Below are 17,095 nucleotides of genomic sequence, written 5' to 3'. Positions count from 1 at the left end.
CTACTTAAAGTCATATCCTGCAGCAAAACATTCAAAGGCTGGTTGTACTCATCAGTAAGCGTTTCCTTGTGTGTGGTATTGTGTATGTTGTGACTGTGTCTGTGGAAAGACTGCCGCGCCACAGATAAGTGTCCTTGAGAGACGCTGGAGGCTGCCGTACAACACAAGGCAAACAGCATCTAAACCTGTGAGATGATAGACTTTCCAGCTGCTCTCTGTGTCCAGTGCTGCACTCTCTTCTCCCCTGCCTCTATTTGTATCTCACCAGTGGCACTAAACAACCACTTCCTTTTCACCCAGCCAAATAACACACATTGATGCAACCAATCATATTGAGGGAAAAGTCGACCTGAGGTGATGAAAATGGGTCCAAGTGAGAAAATCGCTTCTTGTTCTCTCTATCTCCGAAGAGAAAGGGGATAGATTTTCCACAAGGTATTTTCAGTGGCAAATATGTGGTTAAGTTTAGACAGAGCACAGGCAGCGGTTTAGCTTTCAAAAAGGCCCTTGAAAGCGACAAAGCTGCTGCAATTGCCCTTTGATGTTCTACCCTAAATATTATCATGTGGTTAGACACAATGTATTACTTTATCACTTGGCAAAATGCAATTAATCTGTTTGATGACAAGCGCAGAGATCAAGAACAATGATACTGATGAAATACGTTTTCAGTTTAGATCCTGTCTGCGTCAAGGCACCACGCGGCTTTTCCAGCCAGCATGTGATACAGAAATCGCCCACTAGTGCATGACACGCACACACTGTAATGAAATGCCTTTATTAAAACGCATATAGCCCTCCTTTGTGGCGTGGCCTTTGTGATTTCCATGATTGTTGAAGACACACAGGTCTCCACCCTTGAGCAGATTTATTTTCACACATGCTGGGTGAGGTGTCTGCAATTCCTCCCCGCCCTGTCATTGTTTGCTCTGCTGTTAAGTGTGAATATGAGCAGAGGCCAGGCAGAAATATGTTTAAGGGCTTCTCCTGCTCCGCTGAGTGCCGTTTGCTGATGTCACACCAACCCAACAGCTTTCCAGACGTCTGTAGTCTGCCGTGTCCATTGGTGGGGGGAGAGCCAGACCTGGAGGCCCAGAACATTTAGCTGTGTGACATAAAAAAATGCAGAAAAGGCATCCAACATGACTTATTCATACATGCATAATGCACCAAAACAAGTTTCTAGACAGTTCTCAGGGCAATGCATTAGTGTTACTAGGTTAATAGTCAAATGCATTAAGTCTTTTTCTGTGTTGTGTTCAGCTAAATTGCAAATGACGTGTATGGCCACGCTCTGTGAAGCCATAGCTGTGTTTTCTTGCACTGGTCCATCTCTCTAATTACTCCTGCGCTCATGTCTGATTTTTGCAGGCACATACCTTTTGTCTAAATGTGGGCAACCCAGAGCAGCGACTCTATGATCACCTGGACGCACACCAATGATAATATGTTAAGATGAATGCAGACTTTCCAATATGTGCTCCATGTTGACTTCAAACGGATGCACACATGATGAATTCCCCGTCCAGACGCTGAGGCATGCAGGGAATGAAATGGAAATCCTATCAAACACAGCGCTGCATCATCTTGTGGTGTTGCATAGAAAAGAAATGATAGAGACAAACAAACAGTCTCCAGACACACAAAACCTCCATTCCTCTTCCTCACACACATACACACATGAGGCCTATTGCTCCCCCACATTCACGGAAACACACACACACACACACACACACACACACACACACACACACACACACACACACACACACACACACACACACACACACACCTCCCTAATGAATCACCCTCCCAAGTGCTTAGCATCATCAGCATTCCCTGAACCAGCCGTGACTGCAGAGCACTACTGCATGACATGAGAGTCTCAGGGGTCAAATGAAATGCACACTCTAAGTGCCACTTCATCTTCAAGGCATAACAGGGAGCAGCAGCTCAAGAGCAAACTCAAATAACACTGGACTGTGTCAGCCATTGTGCTCCTCTCGCCTTTTAATAAGCCTGCATTGTGGTACATAGTAAACCAGGGTCCTTTCGCACTTTTCTGCAGCCATGCATGACTTCCTCCCCAAACGGGCTCTTCTCCAGCCCCTACTGTCTGTTTATGTAGACTACCACCAGGGCGGCATGGAATGCACCTCCGCTCACACACATCTCTGAGACGAGGAGTCTGCCTCAACCTGCTGATATGAACTGTTTGTGTTTTACTTTTACACGGGGGTAAATGTTTTGATTAAAAGGCCGTTACTATTTTGCTAGTCACAATAGCTTTGTAGTGGAGGGGTTTGCTGCCGTGCTGATGGATGGACGGCCGCTCCCTGCCTCCAGTGAGCGCTTGAATGAGAGAGGAGCTGTCATCACCCAGCTGCCGACACTGTTGCCTGAAGAGAGAGGAAGGCGGAGGAGGAAGGGGGCGGGGTGGGGGCAACGAGAGCAGGAACTGGATGGAGAGCTAACGGCAGACAACATGTTGAAGTGGGAGAAGATGTTAGGGAAAGGAGCAGGCCTAGAGAAAGAGAGGGGAGAACTTGTGTGATGGAGGGAGAGGAGGTCAATACTGGGTGCAGCTCACCTCACACCCCTGTCCCAGAAGGCAGTGCAGAGAGGGAGTCTGCATTACGTAAAAGGGGAAGAGCAGGTGGTACTGCGACTCACACGAAGCCTCTCTACACAGTGATCAACAGTCCTGCTGGGCTGTTAGAGTCCTCGGTTAAATGCTCCAGTGACTCTGGAGTCCCATGACATGATGAAAAGTTTCACAGCATCCAGTAATGGAGAGACTATTACACTGGTCGTTACGCATTGCGTTGGGCGGCCACGTCAGAGGATGACGGCATGTAATAAATCTTCAGAACAAAAGGAGTAAAATGGGTGAAGCAGCATCTCTCTGAAGGGACAGAGGAGAATTAATGGGATATATTAAAGATGAGAGTCGCGCACTCATAAACAGAGATCAGTGCTGATAGTGACATCAGCAGTATTGGTCTTCCTGGCTCAAGATCAGTTTCTGCTTGGCTTACAAAGATAGCTGTGAGCCACACAATCACAAGTGTGTGTTCAAACAAGCCTAATTACTAGTCTAATTAGATAACTTGATGCTCAAACTGTAATTTAGCCTCAATAACCATAACCCTTTGATGCAGATATCAAACTTTGCATATTGGGATGAACACTGCTAATGAGCTAACATTTGACTGTAACCTCATTCATGTTCTCATTTGAGATTCTCTGAAGAGCAGTGGTAAGAGGTGTGCTGTAAGCTGCTGAGATGAGGTCTGTGGCTGCAAGGCTATTTTTATATTGGTTTTAAAACAGTCTCACAGCGCCTCCCATTGATGGCCGCTGCAAAGTACATGTGGTGTTAATGTCGTTTCAGCCCAAAATGTGTTAAAATTCAGGGTTTGTCACCATATTACCCTTAGGGAATTCCTTTACCACACTACTGGTAGCCTATAAAGACAGGTAGGATGTTGGACAAAAAAAAGCAAAAGTGAAAATGTTTTATTTTACTGTCTAAAACATTTATTTTCATGTCTTTCGTGTCTTTAAGAGTAGTGTCACAGATCTGTGTAGTCATGCCACAATCATCAAAATAAGAAATTTGCCTCAAGGGGCTTTACAATCTGTGCAGCGTATGAAACCCTCTGTCCTGAGACCCTCGTGTCAGATAAGGAAAAACTCCCCCAAAACACCCTTTGATGGGGAAAAATGAATGAAACGTCACAAAGAGCAACAGGACAGGCATCCCTCTCCCAGGATGGACAGACATGCAATACATGTCATGGCGTCAGGTGACAGTTTGGGATCAGAAACCAGTTCCCCTGAACCCACAGTGGGACAAGACGACCTACAGTATCATTGGCTGCAGTGCAAATGCTGTACACCCACAACTTTAGATTCAGTTGTGAGACATGTAACCTCTAGGCATTTTTTGATTGCCTCTCTATTTTTGGGTGATTGCAGTAACCTGGCAGAGAATTACAACTATGAAAGAAGAGCTTGGTCTGTACCAGCTCTATATGGAAAGTGTCCTGAGACAACTTCTGTTGTGATTTGGCGCTATACAAATAAAATTGAATTGAATTGAATTGAATTGAAAGGAGAATTATTTGCAGCTCAGCCTCAGTGAGATGAAAAAGTTGTTAGCTACTTTCCAACAAAGTGAGAGATAGTCTGTCACTATCAGGCATGAGCAGCTGCTTCTGAACCTCAAATGGCACAAAGCAGCAGAATGTTCTTCTCAACGAGTCTCAGGCTTCTCAGTATGCAGCAGTACGTGCCATCAGTCGCTCCTTGAGCATTATTAGCTTTGGTGTTTTGGGGAGGCAGCATCACTGCAGGGGAGGCAAGACAAACAAAGTGAACAGGCTGGCTGTCATAGGCTGAACCTGACACCCTGGAGACAGTAACCCACAATCCTTTTTACCTCCTCTGTGACATACATGAAGCTCCTACAGTGTCCACCTCATACCTTGAAGGTGTGACAGGAAGCCATTGCGCAAATATCAATCACAACCTGCAGAACTTTCTGACCAAAGAGACTCACACCAAGGCAAGCGTGGGAGCAGAAGCAGCTCCTGGTACAAGCTACCCTCTACCCCACATAATACTGCAGTACATGATACTGCTTGCAAAGTTTACACATATATCTGGTAACTCATTAATGTCAAAATACTACATAATACATGTAGATATTTCCATGTACCCTGCCTAATAAATTGATGCTGAACTGCACACACACACTGTTTGTCATTACATGCACGCACTTACACTATTACTGTTTTTACACATCTTTACTGGAATCCAGATTATTCTCATAATACATGCCCAAGATATGGGTCTATTTTTTCCTTTTTTAAACTTACGTTTCTTCTGATGTGTCTTGTTACTATTTATTTCTACAATACATAAAATTACCTCACAGTGTCATTAAAGTTTAATTTAATCCAGACAAATCTGCAGGTTGAGCTGTTTAAGTGTGTGAATGGCGGGGGGCAGAGATGAAAATAACTCACTAATGCAGTATTATCACATTAAATTCAAATAAGAAACAACACAAGGTGATGTAATTCACGGTGTTTTAAGGAGAAAGGGAACATGATTCTTTATGTTGAAGGCAAATTAACTGCAGCAGTGCTCATAGCTTACACTCAAAGAATGCTGATCCAATTTCGCAAAACAATTAGGCGATTTCTTGTTTGTGTGTGTGTGTGTACAGTATGTGTGTGTGTGTGTGTGTGTGTGTGTGTGGCCTGCGGAGATTTGGATGACAGCTGGTCGTGTAGCCTACAAATGAAGCACACATGAGTAAACAAGAGCTCTTAATTGGAAAAGTACGTGGTTAGATCAAATCCTTGGTTATGGTCCTGCTGGGGACCTACTGTACGTTGCTTGTCAACCTCATCTCTCGCTCCTCATTCCTTGTCAGCTCTCTGTGAGCTACCTAATGGACGGGGAAGGCTGGAACTTGGTGGTGGAGTGTGGTGGCCACTAATTGTGGGGTTGGTGCTGCTCCTCCTGCCCACATGGCAAAGTATTATCAGCAAGACACTGAACCCCAAATTGTTCCCAAGGTACAATGTGTATATGTGGGAAAAAAAAATTTAACTTGCTTTGTAGAAAAAAGTCTGACAATGCAACGCCTTTGTGCTTATAGCTCCACTGGTGGAAGATTATGCACACATTCAAGAAATATTCCATAGGATTTTCCATGGAAGATCTTTTATGGTTGTTTTAGAGAAAGTAATGTCAGAGCTAATATAGAAAACCTAAATCTTTATAGATTTGCATAAACTTTCTTTCCTGTATGCTGGTGCTTGTCCAGGGGGGGTGGGGGTGGGGGGGGGGGGATTGTTGGGTCTGTGTACATTAAGTATGTATGGTCCTGACCTTCTCTATATGGAAAGTATCCTGAGCCAATCTCTGTTGTTATCTGGTGCCATACATATAACTTGGATTTCTAAACAGACTGCTGACAATTTCATGCAATGATCTTGTGTAATTTAAGCTGTCTTCTTTAGAAATGGGATGTTTATGATGCATCTTACTATGTTTCTTAGCACAGTTAGAGTAGCCTACGACATATCAGGGATAGTGGAAAGTTCAGTGCTTAATTCTCTTGTCTGATTTTTCTTTCTGAATAAATGTATCACAATTTGTTAGTGAACTAGATTGAATTTTGTGAAACTTGATGGGAGTTTGTCAGGGTTTACTTATGGCGCAGCTGCTTTTGGTTTCTCTATAATTCAGTCTTTTATGCTTAGTACATGTACTTAAGTAAACACATTTCAGTAGCAGTTCTACTACTATAACGCTGAAATAGAAATGATCTATTTAGGTATTATAGTAACAGAACTACTAATGATTTTAGATAATCATCTGCCAGGTCACGGGCCTAGCTGCTGGAGTCGGGTGAATCGCTCGCCGATGCCACTGATGGATAAATCCCAGGAATGGTAGTCGAGCACAGATAAGAACAGAGGTGAGATGGAATATGGCTCTCTCCAGAGGGTTGAGATGCTGTCAAAGGGTTTTCTCTTGGATACCAGTGCTTATTATAACCTCGGTGGTGTTGTGGTCATACTACGCCTACGTCTTTGAGCTTTGTCTTTGTAAGTATGCGAAACTGTACTCGTTTGTTGTGATTTTGACCGTGTAACTGTAGACATCGCAGATTGCCGCACAGCAGTGTTGACAATAATAACGTTATAGACCGAGCAGGAGCTAGCAAACTAGGCGGAAGTGGTTTAGGGTGTGTGCGTTTATTTGATTAACATAACGTTCAACGTAGCTTTTAAAAAAGGTCAGGTAATTTAATTTGTCATGCCCATAAACGTTAAGAGGTCAATGTTGACACTGTGTTCATATAAAGACTGGCTCTATTGTGCTTCTTTAGCTACATCCTGTCAATCTGGCTAGTCGTGTTAGCCGGTAAATATTCGTCCTTTGAATAACCAAACTAGTGTTACTGCAAACTGTTTGCTGCACTTTTGCTCGTCTCTGACATCCGGCGTGTGTTTTTATTGTGCTTTATTCTTCTTTTTACAGTTACCCTCGCCAACACATTGGAAAAAGGTGAGCTGCCCACAATTTTTTGTGCTACAAACACAGCGCACTGTTAAACAATACATAAACTTTTTTTCATAGTTGTTTTGTAAATAATTGTGACTATTGTTTTGTGCTTTCAGTCGCCTATCTACTGGTGTTTCATGTTTGTTTTATGATGTTCTCGTGGACCTACTGGAAGTCCATATTTACCCCTCCTTCATCACCATGCAAAAAGGTATCCCTAACTGTAAAATATGAACATAATGTTTTTCATTCATTGTACCATACAGTAAGGCTGTAAGACAAAATCTGGTGATGATCATCTTTGTTGCTCTAGTTTCAGCTGTCATATTCAGACAAACAAAGATATGAGATGGAGGAGAGGCCAGATGCTCAGAAGCAAATCCTGGTTGAGATTGCGAAGAAACTACCCATCTTCACCCGAGCCCAATCTGGAGGTAAGTTGTATTCCTATTCCCGTGCAAGGTCAGGATTTCATATGATATTACTAACTTATTTGCCATATCTCAAAGCAAGGCACATGAGCCACAGTCCGTCATCCCACACATTATCTGTGTTGAAAGCGAGTAGGCTGGGGCAGTTAGCTCTGTGCGTGCTCCTCAGCATCTCCATCCAGAGTAATCAGCCAATGTATCGCTTTCATTAGTGCTGATTGCCAAGACTAAGTTCTAGGCTGCAGGAAGTAAGCAAAGGGTAAGCTCAGCTCAAATGTCGTTCACTCATCTGGCCATCCTCTTGTCTCTAGCTATCAGGTTCTGCGACCGCTGCCAGGTGCTGAAGCCTGACCGCTGTCACCACTGCTCTGTTTGTGAAACGTAAGTCACTCTTTCCTCCTCAATCCATTCACCTAGAGAGATTACCCCAGGCAAGGGGATAGTTATTAGCCAGGGCCTGTTGCGATAATTAGAAGGTGTTGCTTAGTTCTAAGAAAGAAAATCCTAATGATCGATCAGAGCAGAGGTTTACCAGAAGGACTCAGCGGACCACTGTCAGAATACATGTAAAGAAGGTTCCATTCAGAGTTGGGCTGGAAGAAATTGTATTTCAGTGCTTTGATGTAGCTGTTATATTGTCCAAATGACATGTAGAAATAAACATGTTCTTCTCTTAAAGATGTGTCTTGAAGATGGACCACCACTGTCCCTGGTAAGCAGTAACTTGGCTCGTGTTTCCCGTCTTTGGATGAATTTGTTCATTAATGTTGTTCTGACACCAGAGTTTCTTTTTCTTTCAGGGTGAACAACTGTGTGGGCTTTTCCAACTACAAGTTTTTCCTGCTTTTCCTCTCCTACTCCATGCTGTACTGTGTATTCATTGCGGCAACAGTCTTTCAGTATTTCCTCAGATTCTGGGTGGTGAGTGTCAGTTAAAATTACTGTTCATGCTCAACATCTGTTAATGAGTCATATGATGAGTTTGCGTAGTCAGCGCGATTGAAACTCCACAGCAGCAGAGCTGAAGCTTCTGTCATGAGTTCTACCTTTTTGAAGCCCACCATTTTCTCAAGTTTCTGGGTCTCCTGTTTCTGTCTCCCAGGGGGACTTGCCAAATGGGCCCGCAAAGTTCCATGTCCTCTTCCTCATGTTTGTGGCGCTCATGTTCTTCGTCAGTCTCATGTTCCTCTTTGGCTACCACTGCTGGTTGGTGGCCAAAAACAGATCCACTTTAGGTGAGGGCTTACATATTTATCAGAAAACCCCTTTGTTCTGGTCATTAAGCTGCTCTCTCATTGCCTGAATGACATGAATTATTTGCTGGGAGGAGCTCTTGTGTTATGAATGTAGGTCCTTTGTTAAAGTATGTGTGGAGAATTGAGTCATGAAGACATATTCTGACCCGCGGTTGTTTTCCCTTTTTCTTAGAGGCCTTCTCAGCTCCCATTTTTGTCACCGGACCAGACAGAAACGGCTTCAATGTCGGTATACGCAGAAACCTGCAGCAGGTGTTCGGAGAGGATCGGAGACTGTGGTTCATCCCTGTCTTCACAAGGTGAGTTTGATGTCAGCAGCAAGTTAAAATGCATCATTAGCTGATTCTCCTCCACTTTCTCATTTTTCAGACCTGCTGCTCTTTTTTGCATTTGTAATGTACCTGTAACTTGTTGTGTATTTGGTAGCAATAGACACAGAGTTAAAGTACAAAATCAGAGATACCATACAGCATAAATGCCCGTAATAATTAAGATAATCAGTTATATAGCAAAAATACAGGCGATATGGATAGTGAATAGGATGGACAAAATAAAGTTGATGCCTGCAGAATCCAGAGTTGTTTTACATGTAGCAGCATTGGTGAAAATGTAGAATGAGGGATGGGATCAGTGCGTAATGGTCATAGTCTCTTAACTAGCTTCCACTGTCTTTTGTGCGCTGAACATGTCAGCCAAGGGAATGGCCACTACTTCCCCTTGAAGAATCGGAGCTCTGAATCTCACAACCCCTTATTAGCTAATGAGGACATGTGGGAGGAGTCAGACGACGACTCTGAGGAAGGAAGCCTGGGTGAGTCATTTTAATTTTTGTCATGCATATTTATACTTCCACATGATCTGTGCGTACTTAGTGCAGAACAAATATAGATAGAAAATGAGAAAAAGGGGAACTGAATATGTGCTTCTTGCCTCTTCGTGCTTCTAAAGACACTGTTGTTGTATTTACGAGCAAAAGCCTGAAAGCTTTCTGTAAAAAGAGTTACTGTGTTTGTTTTGGGCAATATTCACCTCTCACATTATTTTGCACTTTAACTTGTGATGAGGCTGTAAAATGAAGTGGCAGCCATCTCTCTACTTTCACTTCTCACTTCTCTCTCTCGACATGGACTTTCATCCCAAATCAAGTTTTCTCGATCCCGCTGTCTTTCAGTTCAACATAAATACGAACAGAGATAAAGTAAACTGCCTACAACTGTTTTTTTTGCTGTTTTTATGTCAAGAATTCTTTTGAAACATATTTTTTAACACACTTAAATGAATTCTGATTCTGCTCGCACTCAGAAATGCTACATCAGTGCTTTAGTTGTTAGCTTTTTTGAAGCCTCAGTAGCACATTAAAATATGACTTCAGCTTGTTTTATTTGTGCTCACTTGATTTCCCCCAATTCCACAAGATATACCAGATGTTATACTCTGCTGCCACCTGGTGGTCACGTGCAGCATAACGTTAACCACTGTATGAGCTGAATCAGATGCAGCAAACAAAGCGATGCATGAAATTTCTTTTTGTGTTTTTTTCCTTCCAGTTGAGGACCAAGACCCCTCCGTTACCATAGAGATGGAGGAAGAGTAATTTAATGTAAGGACAATTTACACTGGTGCAGAGGATGTATGTTAATATCGCACGCACTGTGTACCACGAGGCAAATGTATTCCAAATCATGTGGCTGTTCAGACACAAAATCTTACGGGGGCCAAACGTGTGGAGTAAAACCTGCATTTGGAATGTCATTGCCACTTTTACCCGAGTGTTTTACATAATGATGCAAAGAGGAACTCACTGGACAACCACCTCTCCTCACCACTCATGGACAACAGTATCAGTTTGATTTGGAACTAACCTCAAATCTTACCTCGCGCACAAAGAGACAACTACTATTTACCTTACCATGGGGGCATATTTCCCTCTGATCGCTCATCTCATGGCTCTGGCCTCGTGGGATTATAAATTGCTGTTAATTGGGAAGCTTGTCTGGCACGGTATGCCTCTGTTTCAGTGTTGGGCTGTGACCTCACACCCATAACGCTCCAGAGGTCTCCTGTAGTGATTCAGTCGTCTGGCCTCTCCCAGTTTGGGTCATGCAGCATATTAACAGAAGATTTACCTTTTTTTTATATATATAAGTGAACATAAGCATATTAGAGAACCCAACTTAACCTTCGCCTTATTCATACATACATATATATATATATATATATCTTCTGTTGTTTTGGGAGTCAGTATCTCCTAAGAATGTATCCAGCACATGCTTGTGAGTAGACTGTGCCAACATTTTGGGCACCTTTTTGCGAAAGAACCTCTCACATGCTGAGTAAAATGCCACTAATAATATCTGATCAGACCGGTGACAGTAATAAACAGAAAACTGGCATTAAGTTCTAGCTTTGCCTCACAGCTACAGCTCATTATGGTTGAAAGTGAATGCTGAAATCTCAGCCAGAGTAGGAAGGCATCATTTTTTTTCAGTGCAGTAATATCCTGAATATACTGTATGTCATGGCTTCAGTGATTTTTCTTCTTTAATTTGGGATGAGCATACAATACATACTGTGAAAGACCTTTTTAAATAATGATCACAATCTCATTTTCTAGCCAGCCCTCGTATGATTAAACCTCTGTGTTGATGCAAAGCGATAGGAAAACGTTCATCATGGGCACAAAATCACATGCAGGAGAGGACGTCGGTTCTTCTGTCTGTAACTGTACGTGTATATAAAGCCTGATCTTCATCCACTGGTTGGTAGAGGTCAGCGGTCCTCTGCAATATGACGTTCCAAATGTTTTCTACCTGTGTTCATGTATTTTTGAAATTTTTAATACAAATGAAATGGATTCTCCTCATTGAGACTGTTTGCTTTATGGGCTTGTGTACTTGGCCAGTGTGCTTAGTGGAGAACCATTTCTGTGACGGAGTACACCCATTTATTCAGTATGAGTGAAAAGTTGGGCCTTTATCAACGCTTGATGCTGTTTTAATCTTGACACTTTAACTTGCTTCATCAGATCTGTTTTTCTACTGTGTTGGGAAAGCCAAATCAAATGCTGCTCATGTCTAAGACATTCATATCATAACTCATAACTCATCTATTGATTAAAACTGTGTCCTTTTTACCTGAGGTGTGACTCGGCGTTTGAAAGCATGTATAAAACATTAGGAAAGATGTGGATGTTGAGTGTTTCATGTCGTCTTGTGTCTATTTATTGTTCTAATGTTCAGCTATTTTCCTGTGTATTGAGTTTACTGATTCATAACTGCTGCAGGCGGTGTCTGTATATTTTGCTCCATGAAGTGACACTTAAACTATTGAAGCAACTGTGCTTTTATCATGTAGTCGGATATTTATAACATGAGAAGAAGACAAATTATATCCAGTTTGCAGACAGGAGTTCAGTATAGCTGAAGCACATACAGTATGGTCCCTTTTCAATTGTCTTCAGATTATGTGATTGTGGCGCTTCCCCCTTTTTCAACACCTCTGAACCACCAAAAGTACTGATAGTGTTGGATTTGCTGTTCTGTCTGTTAACAAATATAAAGTCTTTATTTTCCATCAGTTGTTGTAACATGCAAAATAAAACGATCCAAGTTGAACTCTTCATGTTGTTCGGTGTTGTTCTCTTTCTTCAACACGAGCATACACAGCAAAAAATGCATGATAATAAATATGATCCATCAGATTTAGAATTTTCTATCAAGTTTAGGAGCTTTGGAGATAACGTAGCAGTATTTGGCACAACACGGAGAACATGAGATACGTTTAAATAAACAGGACAGAACACATATACTCGAAGCAATTTGTAGATCATGTTCCTCAGGTTGTCCTCGGTTTAGTCAGTGCCAAAGTACCTCTGTCCAAAATGTGTCGGAGCCACCGGATGAACCTCTGTGGTCAGGATGGTGATATCTGGGAACTCCTGGATTATAGATTTGGCTCCTAGGAGAAAAGTAAAAATATTACGCTATGGATGGAGAGTTCAAGGCATCCTGAGGATACCTTCAGGAACAGTAAACATGAGGAGGCATCCCTCCTCAAAGACATGGGACATGCTAACCACCTGATTTGATGATATCAGGTCCTTCAGATTTCAGTATTTCTTGTGTTAAAGTGGGAAGTTTGATTCAGTGACTACACCAGAACAAGGGGCTAAAAAAACCTTACCAAAAACCAAGAACAATTACACTAAATGTCATGGCAAACTACTGTTACATGTCCACAAATTACCCCATAATTTCCAATGTTAGGTTTAAATCTCTAAAAAGAGGTGTTTGTCCAGGACTGTCCATAACTGGTCCAATTTAAAACTAATTTGCTGCTTTGTTCACTCATTTAAAACCACTGCTGTTGAGCTGCAGACAGCAGTGCCACCGAGCAGCACTGTGTTTACCAGCAGTATATTGTATGAAGACAATGACACAGCAGGACCAGGACTGGAGAGGAGATTGGAGACTAACTGTGTGATCTGGAGGGTCAACAAAAGTAAATTGGTGGAGAGCTGCGGATGCAGTGAACTGGCTGCGGTGGTATACCGTGAGGCGTGGAGAAGAGGCTGAGGAGGATAATATGTCTGGGCTGGACTCCGTGCTCTATCAGCACCCTCACCGCCTCAATCACAGTGTTCCCTGTACCTGCAGACACACAACGTTCAGGTTGGAAGTTTCACAATATCTCTTTATGTACAGACATAAAAAACAATGAGCTGTGTGTATTAAAGGCATTAGAACTGGACTGTTTTCCTATAACTGATGCATTACAGTATGGTTGTGTCTGGAAAAGTTACAGAGTCGTGTGCTGATTGATCTGAGTCTGTGTGCTTTCAACCTGGTTCAGTCACCATCATATTTTTCAAAACCTGAGAGCAGAAAAATGCTGCTTTGTGACACTGGGAAACCAGGGCTATTAAGATACTATTTTTGTTAGTCCTCATTATGCTATTCAGCAGCTTGGTGGCTATCTCCCAGGCAGTGTATAATTTCCCCCATGAGAGCTATAATTACCAGAACAGTGTGAATGGGCCGGTATGATGTGGAAATGCAGACGCGGCGGTGAAGGTCAACTCAAGGGAGATTTCTCAAAATGAATAAATACATGAAACTGTTTTTGCATTTGCACAAAAAATAGACATCTCTTGACATTTATGTGCTACTAAGAGAGGTAAAACGGAGTCCTCAGGAAGATAAACTGTGCCCAGCCGTGCGGTACTCACTGAGGATGGGATACATGAGTAGCACTTTTCTTCTGTACACATCAGGAGGGAACTTGGCATAGTAGACCTTGGCTTTCTGTGTCTCCTCGTCACTCTGGATGAGGATCTTGCCAATCCGAATGGAGCGGCAGCAGTCCCGGAGACCCTGCTCCATGGCTTCACCTGTGAGGGGAGACACACAGGTCACAACTGGGATCTGGGATCCTTTATGCCATTATTAGCGTATTAGTCCTTTTTTTTTTTCCACTATTGTTGCTTCTCTTGTCAATGCAGCACAGGAAAACACAGGTTTAGGATCAGGTGATTTTCATCCCCAGTGATTCATCTGTGCAGCCTTTGACTTGAAAATCTGATTGTAGATCTGTTTTTTCTTTCATAGCTTCAGTGCTTTTGATACTAAATGTATAATTAATGGAGATCGAATCATGTTAAGCACATGGTATAGAAAAGTTTCGACACTTCTGACAACCCTAACATATGTTAGGAGTCACCAGAGGGCCTTCAATTATCACAATACTTGTACAGTTCAGTTTCGTTGTAGTTCTTTATTACTTGGTGCCATGCTGAATATTTGACATTTTTAAAGAGCTGTGTCACACAGATACAGATGTGTGCTGCCTTTCAGATGCAGTATTTGATCTACTTTGTCTGTCCATCAAGCCAATATTTCACATTTCATGCCCCAGCATTACCGCCCTACAGGGATAATACACATTTTGTGATAACTGTATAAGGTTTTGCATTTGACAGCCGTAAGAGTCGAGTTAAATCTGAGGGAGAAAGAACAAGCGACAGTCCTGTCCACTGACCACGATGCCTTCAGAGAACATGCTCTGAAAGGCACTGCATTGGTCTCAAGGTCCCGTGTATCATTTGTCATTGTATCATTCAGTATTCAAGTTCTTAATCGACTTCACTGAGAGAAAAGAACTGACTGCTGATAAAAAATGGTTGATCCAGAGCACACAATAGCCTGACATGATGAATACGTGCAGTACAGGGGTTACAGCACGAGTGCAGCTGGCACAAATCACACACGCACCTAAGACATAATACGTGTCCTTACAAAGGAAAGACTAATTTGGTCGGTGAACTACAACAGGTTTAACTTACCACTCCTCATTATGCTGACTCCACAGTTGCCTCTTTCAAACTTGACACCTTCGTACTTGTACCCTGAGAGAAAAAAAAAGAAGCGGGGACATTCACAGATGTAGCCGCTAGGAACAAGCCCACTCAGTCATACATGGTGGAGGTGAAACACTGTACTTAGTTTTGCATTTACATTATCATAATAAGCCAGCTGTGACCAGCCTGCTCCGGGGGAATCTTAGGTGTCCAAGTTCAGATTCTGAGCTCAACCTTTAAACCTGAATTTTGTTCTCAGAGAAAGAGACGCTCACCTGTTGGTGTGGTCACAGTGCACTCTGAGTAGGGGAGCTGATTCAAACCCTCTTCAACTACTAGTCTGATCTGTTGATGGAGGAAGAAGAAGCTCACCGCTTGAAAGAAGAAGCTTACACATTCATAGTACTGTGTGTAGTATTTAGTCATGATCTTACCAGTCGATCAGCACAAAACACAAAGTCTCCTCTGCTGGTTGTCCTGAATATATGAATATGAACATTTGATTAGATAGTTCACCATTGTATGTTTCACTCTGGATACACCAAACCCTCGTTTTCTCTCCTGCTCTGATACATAAATGTTAACTGATACTGGGCACTGATCCTATGCCAGTCATCTCTTTCAGTTTAAAATGTTCACCTCTCTGTGTTGAAGTGATTGGGATCGTTCCTCTTTGTGCAAGATGAGGTAAAAAGAAGCCGTGACTACACAAATCTTATATTCTTTTGATGCTCGTGCAATATTTTAATGATGTCATTCGAGAGCGTTTCTAAAATTATGTAGCTGAAATGATAATTTATGATGACAGTGACTAAGAAACAGTTTTCAGGATGGGAATTCATTATATTCCACACTGTCTCGACAGCAGCACACATATCCTTTATCAGCTTCACTGAACCTGCATGGTTCGCAGGGAGTGAAATATTATTCAGACTGCATCGCTCCATCATCACATTCAGCAGGATATACTATGGAAATTGAGATAAAGATCTGTGGGTTTTAAGGATGTTTAGCTGCACATGTAGGGCATCTCTACTCTAAACAAACCAACAGACATATGGATTATTCAGACATATCAACACAGTATATTTGACACAGTTACATGAGACTGGACTGGATTTTAGTCATGCTACAGCTTGAATGCTGCCTAAATATGAAGGGATATAATTGTCTGAACTTCTTTGACAGTTAATCAATACTTCTTCTGCTATGCAGTGCTTGTTTTTTTTTTACCACACACTCTCACAGTTCATGAGCGCCTAAAGCTTTGCCTTAACACTGAACTAGAGGTATCCGGCCCTGTTAAAACACTGAGTGCCACTACCACCAGATCTGTTGTGGCCTGTATGTGAAGACAGAAGAGTGGGGACTCACTTGTCTCTGATTATAGTCTGTAACTCCCGGATCTGGTCATTCAGAGGAAGCAGTTTGAGCTGAGGTCCCAGGCCATCTTGGCTGACAGGCTGTGTGGTTGCATCAGTTGGCTCAGAGTTGGTCAACACCGCAGGCACACTGCTGCTGCTGCTGCTACTGTTTGCAAATCGTACTTGCTTCATTGGATGCTCCTGGCCACTGCTGACATTGTTCAGTTGCTGATTGTGGCATGGCATCCTGAGTACAAGTTTTAGGGTCTTCCCTTCAAACTATGCTAAAGCCAGATGGCGTTTCTTGACGGAGCGACCCACTTACTGACGGTTCGCCCGCTGTCTCACAAAGGCAACGTGTTCTTCCTTTAGCTTTGACTCTTGTTTTGAAGTGAAAATCTCCGATTCACGCGGCTAACTTCGCCGCGTACAGACTGCCCATTAGGACCGCATTAATAAACCTTCAAATACTGAACCACGTCGTGTTCAAAACAAAGTAACGGCTGATATAACCACGAAAATGTAGAGTGGCGTAAAGCTGCTCGCTTGCTAGCCTTGACACTGACAGCGTTGAGGAAGGCCGGATGTGACGTTCCCGGC

The 17,095-nt window shown here is 42.6% G+C and overlaps 2 protein-coding genes across 2 annotated transcripts; one reads left to right on the top strand and one right to left on the bottom strand.

The window, feature by feature from the left end:
• Positions 1-6,472: 6,472 nt before the first annotated feature.
• zdhhc15b (zinc finger DHHC-type palmitoyltransferase 15b) lies at positions 6,473-12,395 on the top strand. The gene is made up of 11 exons (XM_070961981.1): positions 6,473-6,629; positions 7,066-7,092; positions 7,206-7,300; positions 7,403-7,523; positions 7,832-7,901; positions 8,200-8,232; positions 8,321-8,441; positions 8,623-8,755; positions 8,949-9,075; positions 9,469-9,587; positions 10,324-12,395. Exons 1-11 carry the CDS (start codon positions 6,512-6,514, stop codon positions 10,368-10,370), a joined length of 1,011 nt encoding a protein of 336 aa, XP_070818082.1. The 5' UTR covers positions 6,473-6,511; the 3' UTR covers positions 10,371-12,395.
• Positions 12,105-17,083, bottom strand: uprt (uracil phosphoribosyltransferase (FUR1) homolog (S. cerevisiae)). Its single transcript, XM_070961982.1, has 7 exons — positions 16,506-17,083; positions 15,566-15,608; positions 15,407-15,476; positions 15,117-15,179; positions 14,004-14,165; positions 13,327-13,425; positions 12,105-12,733 (listed from the first exon to the last, which is right to left on the bottom strand). Exons 1-7 carry the CDS (start codon positions 16,739-16,741, stop codon positions 12,627-12,629), a joined length of 780 nt encoding a protein of 259 aa, XP_070818083.1. The 5' UTR covers positions 16,742-17,083; the 3' UTR covers positions 12,105-12,626.
• Positions 17,084-17,095: the final 12 nt, after the last annotated feature.

This window comes from Chaetodon trifascialis, chromosome 5 (assembly GCF_039877785.1).
Source record: "Chaetodon trifascialis isolate fChaTrf1 chromosome 5, fChaTrf1.hap1, whole genome shotgun sequence".
Taxonomy (NCBI): Eukaryota; Metazoa; Chordata; class Actinopteri; order Chaetodontiformes; family Chaetodontidae; genus Chaetodon; species Chaetodon trifascialis.
The sequence above is the reverse complement of the archived record's forward strand: the minus strand, read 5'-3'. Positions and strand labels throughout refer to the sequence as shown.